General features: G+C 47.2%; 1 protein-coding gene across 1 annotated transcript; it reads left to right on the forward strand.

Moving 5' to 3' along the window:
- The first annotated feature begins 1,050 nt into the window (after positions 1-1,050).
- LOC120841703 lies at positions 1,051-2,882 on the forward strand. The gene has a single exon (XM_040212662.2). It carries the CDS (start codon positions 1,338-1,340, stop codon positions 1,704-1,706), a length of 369 nt encoding a protein of 122 aa, XP_040068596.1. The 5' UTR covers positions 1,051-1,337; the 3' UTR covers positions 1,707-2,882.
- Positions 2,883-3,716: the final 834 nt, after the last annotated feature.

The raw sequence follows: 3,716 nt of genomic DNA on the forward strand, positions 1-3,716 counted from the left end.
CTGCCTGCGCTGCCTGCACAGATTAGTGTGCCTTGATTTTGGAGTGTATTCAACCGCTCGATGGCATCACGTGGTTAATAAATCGCTATTGCTGTAAAAGCTGCGAGGAGGTGACAAAACGGTGATCGTTCTACCAGCGTCTCTTTTTATTCCTTTTCTTGCCACAGGACAACACAAACATACGCACTTCCGATCAGTCTGCCTATTCAATATGAAACGAAAAATACTCTTAATCGTTCCAGCTGCTCCCCCTCTTAATTCTAGGCTTTCTACCACAAGGCCAGTGAGAAGCCCTCTGGTGGACTCACTGGGTGGACTTCACTCAATCAGCTTACGGGCTACGTTTTGCGTATCCAGTACGACAATGGTTATGTTAACTAATCTGACACAGTTAATTTCAATTCATTCAAGTTAATATACGCGAGAAAATAAATTTTTTAACGCAGAAAGCTCTGGAGACATACAAAACAAGTCACCAACAATCATCGGTAGTACAGTGACTGTGCTCATTCCACCGATTCTTTGAATCTACTATTTTGACTGCGCTCTAATCATAAAATATCATACATACCATATAACTGTTTTTTGAAGCCATAATCCAACGTACCCTCAATCCCTCAATCAACTGGTTACCACGTACCACCACCAGGATGGTGACAATCTCTAGCAGGTAGTAGAGAGCCTGTATAAGAGAGAGCGTCAAACTGCTCGATCGCGATCACGTGGTTTATGGGCCGCATTTGCAATACGAGTTGCGATGACGTGCCGAACACGTTGATCGTCTGCAAACGTCTTCGCTTTTCCGCCTGCTTCCCTCATAGCTACGAAAAAATTCAGCGTATGCGCACTTGCGACGAATCTCTGCAGGAGGCGTCCGCCATTAAGTTGCAAACCCACCACTTGGTTTGAGGTGGACCCTCTCTACAATCTACGCTTTTCAGCAGGTAGTAGCGCCAGTAGCGCTCAAAGTAATAGGCGGCGCGCTCCACCGCCCTAATGAAGAGATTGAGTTGTTTTGTTGTATCAAGTTGTGTACGTCCAGCCACTCAAATCACGTTCAGGCCGTTGAGGCGGAGGGCAGGGAGGACAGCTTAGGTGCTGTTTGTTCGGTTCGCAGTCTGTGTTTTCGCGTGTCCGTGGGGGTTTTCGGGAGTCCAGACGTTCCACTCGGCCAGCGAAACGATGTGATTGTCTTCGACACAGCGGTCTCGAAGGTGGTGTTGGCCCCAAAGTGGCGTCGTGCTTGTTCGTCGTGCAGTCCACAGCTGTGATCCATCGAGTGGTGAGTCAACGCGCTCGGCTGTGGGCACGACATCACTTTTCTGAAGACCCGCACGATGGTAATGGCCGAAGGCGAAGCTTCGGCGACCAAGTTGACTGACAGCTCGTTCCGGAAGACCCTGTACGCGCTCGAGCAGTGGCCCAGCGCGATCGAAAGCCTCCGCAACGAAAACCACTCGCCGCAGTTCGTGAGCACGTTCTGCGGCCTCCTGGACCGCACCTTGTCGGAGTTGGAGGTAATCTCGTCGCTGATGGACAAGCAGAACAAGAGGCAGGACGGGACCGAGTCCAAGTCGGACGAAGCGCCCGCGACCTGCGGCAAGGAAGACGCGAAGGAGGACTCGGCGTCGCCGGCCGCGGACCCCAAACCGCCGGTCAAGAAAGCGCGGATGAAGTACACGCCGCTGAGAAAGCTTAGCACTTGACTGTTGCCATCTCACTTCTCGTGTGGCACAATACGGCTAACGCGAAGACACAACACCTTCGGGTTGGCCGGAGTGTCGTGCTGTGTCGCCAATGTTCCATTTCTGTTAGGGAGTAGTGTGCTATTTCGTATGTTGTAGCGACAGTTTAATGATCTGTAATATTCCAACGATTCCTCTATTGCACCTTTATAGGGACATAGCTGTCTAGAAAGAGGCGTCATTGACAGTTTTGGGGTAACCCCTACCGCAAAACTGTTAACAGAACTGATAGACGAGAATTCAGATTCTTGTAATGTTGACACTGTTGTGTTTGTGAGCTGGTGTTCTGCACCTTACCGTGTGCTTCCTCGGCGTGAAGTTCAGTTTTTCCGAGAAAGTTTCACATTCCATTTGTTCATTTTTTTCTTTTCGAAATTTTATCTTCCATTGTGATGTGCACATTGATTTCTGTTGTAGGTCTGTTGTCTGTGTCGTCCATTCACCTTTCTGTCGTACCTTGTAAACCAGGCACCACCGTGTTCATTTGTGTAGCATGCAGATGCTTGACGCACTCTTTCGAGAAAAGAGCTTACTTTGGTTGAACGTGTATGACGCAGCGCTCGACGAGGCCGCACGGCTTTGAACTCCTCACCAGGGGCCAGCAAAGTGCACATTATCAACTGGTTCTAAGAATGGTTGCCACCAACATCGGGTCTTGTTATTATCATAGCCGGAAGATTCCTCACTACGAGCATGTTTTGCAAGTTCCAATAGCTTCTGTGACTTAAGTGAGAATTTATTCTGGATGCTTTGAGCAGGTTTCAGAGCAACCAAGGTATGAAGTAAAAGAAACATGATGTGAAAACGGTGATGTTGCTTTGTATATGGTTCCAGTCATTGTAACAGCGACTGGTATAATGGCATCATCTGCCAAACTTGAGCACTTTTTTTGATTCTTGGCGTACAATCTGAAAGTGTCTGAAGCCATGCACTCCTGTAGCCTCACTGAACACTGTGTGTAAGAGACTTGACACAATATGCGTACAGATGTATGTTGAGTATGTATTGACGAAGAACTACCCAAAATATTACGGGCATTATGGGCAGCATGTCCCCATTGTTGATTCTGTCTGTGCCTCTTCATGTGTTTTGCATTAAAAGCAGCTGATCAGTTTATCTCTTAGTGCCACAAACAAACCTTGTAGTTGATTCACTGACTCTGTGCAGGCTAAGGTAGCAAGTATGATCTTGTACCTTTCTATAATGTTTTGTTACATGAACATGCCCAACCTTGAAATGCTTGCCTGCTGAGGAAACTTTTGCTGGGCAGCCAATACGCAAATTGTTATTTGGCAGAGCTGACATCCTTTCCCTTCGCCTCTGCATTTCTCAGTGGTAAGAAGCCTCCTTCCTATGAGCATAGACGACAAAAGTTATCCACATTAGGCTCAAAAGTTTCTCGACGAAGAGCCCTTGAATGTGGCGTGCGGTTCTGGGGGCCCGTCGGCTAGAAGCCAGCTCCCATGCTTAAGAGTGAGGTCTTCCAACCTAATACATGGTTTGCATTGACGTTACATCAGCAGTTATACTAGTAGCCTTGCTGATTAGCATGCACTAGAACCACTAAATGAGTATCGGCACTTTGTTCCCAGACATTGTTGGGGACGCCGCCATTTTGATGCTTGTGCAGAGCAGACGCAACTGCCGATCACCATGATTCAAAAGTATGACTTCCTCAGCATTAGATTCAGTGTTAGGAAGCTCATGTAATATTGCTTTGCTCTGTCACAAACTGTTTAAACATTTGCGAAGGACGGAAAAGCGTTTCCTATGATTTCAGATAATGCTTTAGATAACTGGAAACTGATTTTAAGCCACAAGATGGGTCAGTGTTGTAACTCTGAAGCGTAGCTTATTTAGTGGCACTAGCACGTACCTTCTGCGACAGACATTTCACATTGCCAAATTTGATTTCAAGGACAAGTAGAAATGACCACCAGCATAGGCCAATGATATCACATGAAAGCCATG

This window comes from Ixodes scapularis, unplaced genomic scaffold, assembly GCF_016920785.2.
Source record: "Ixodes scapularis isolate PalLabHiFi unplaced genomic scaffold, ASM1692078v2 PGA_scaffold44__24_contigs__length_19508400, whole genome shotgun sequence".
Taxonomy (NCBI): Eukaryota; Metazoa; Arthropoda; class Arachnida; order Ixodida; family Ixodidae; genus Ixodes; species Ixodes scapularis.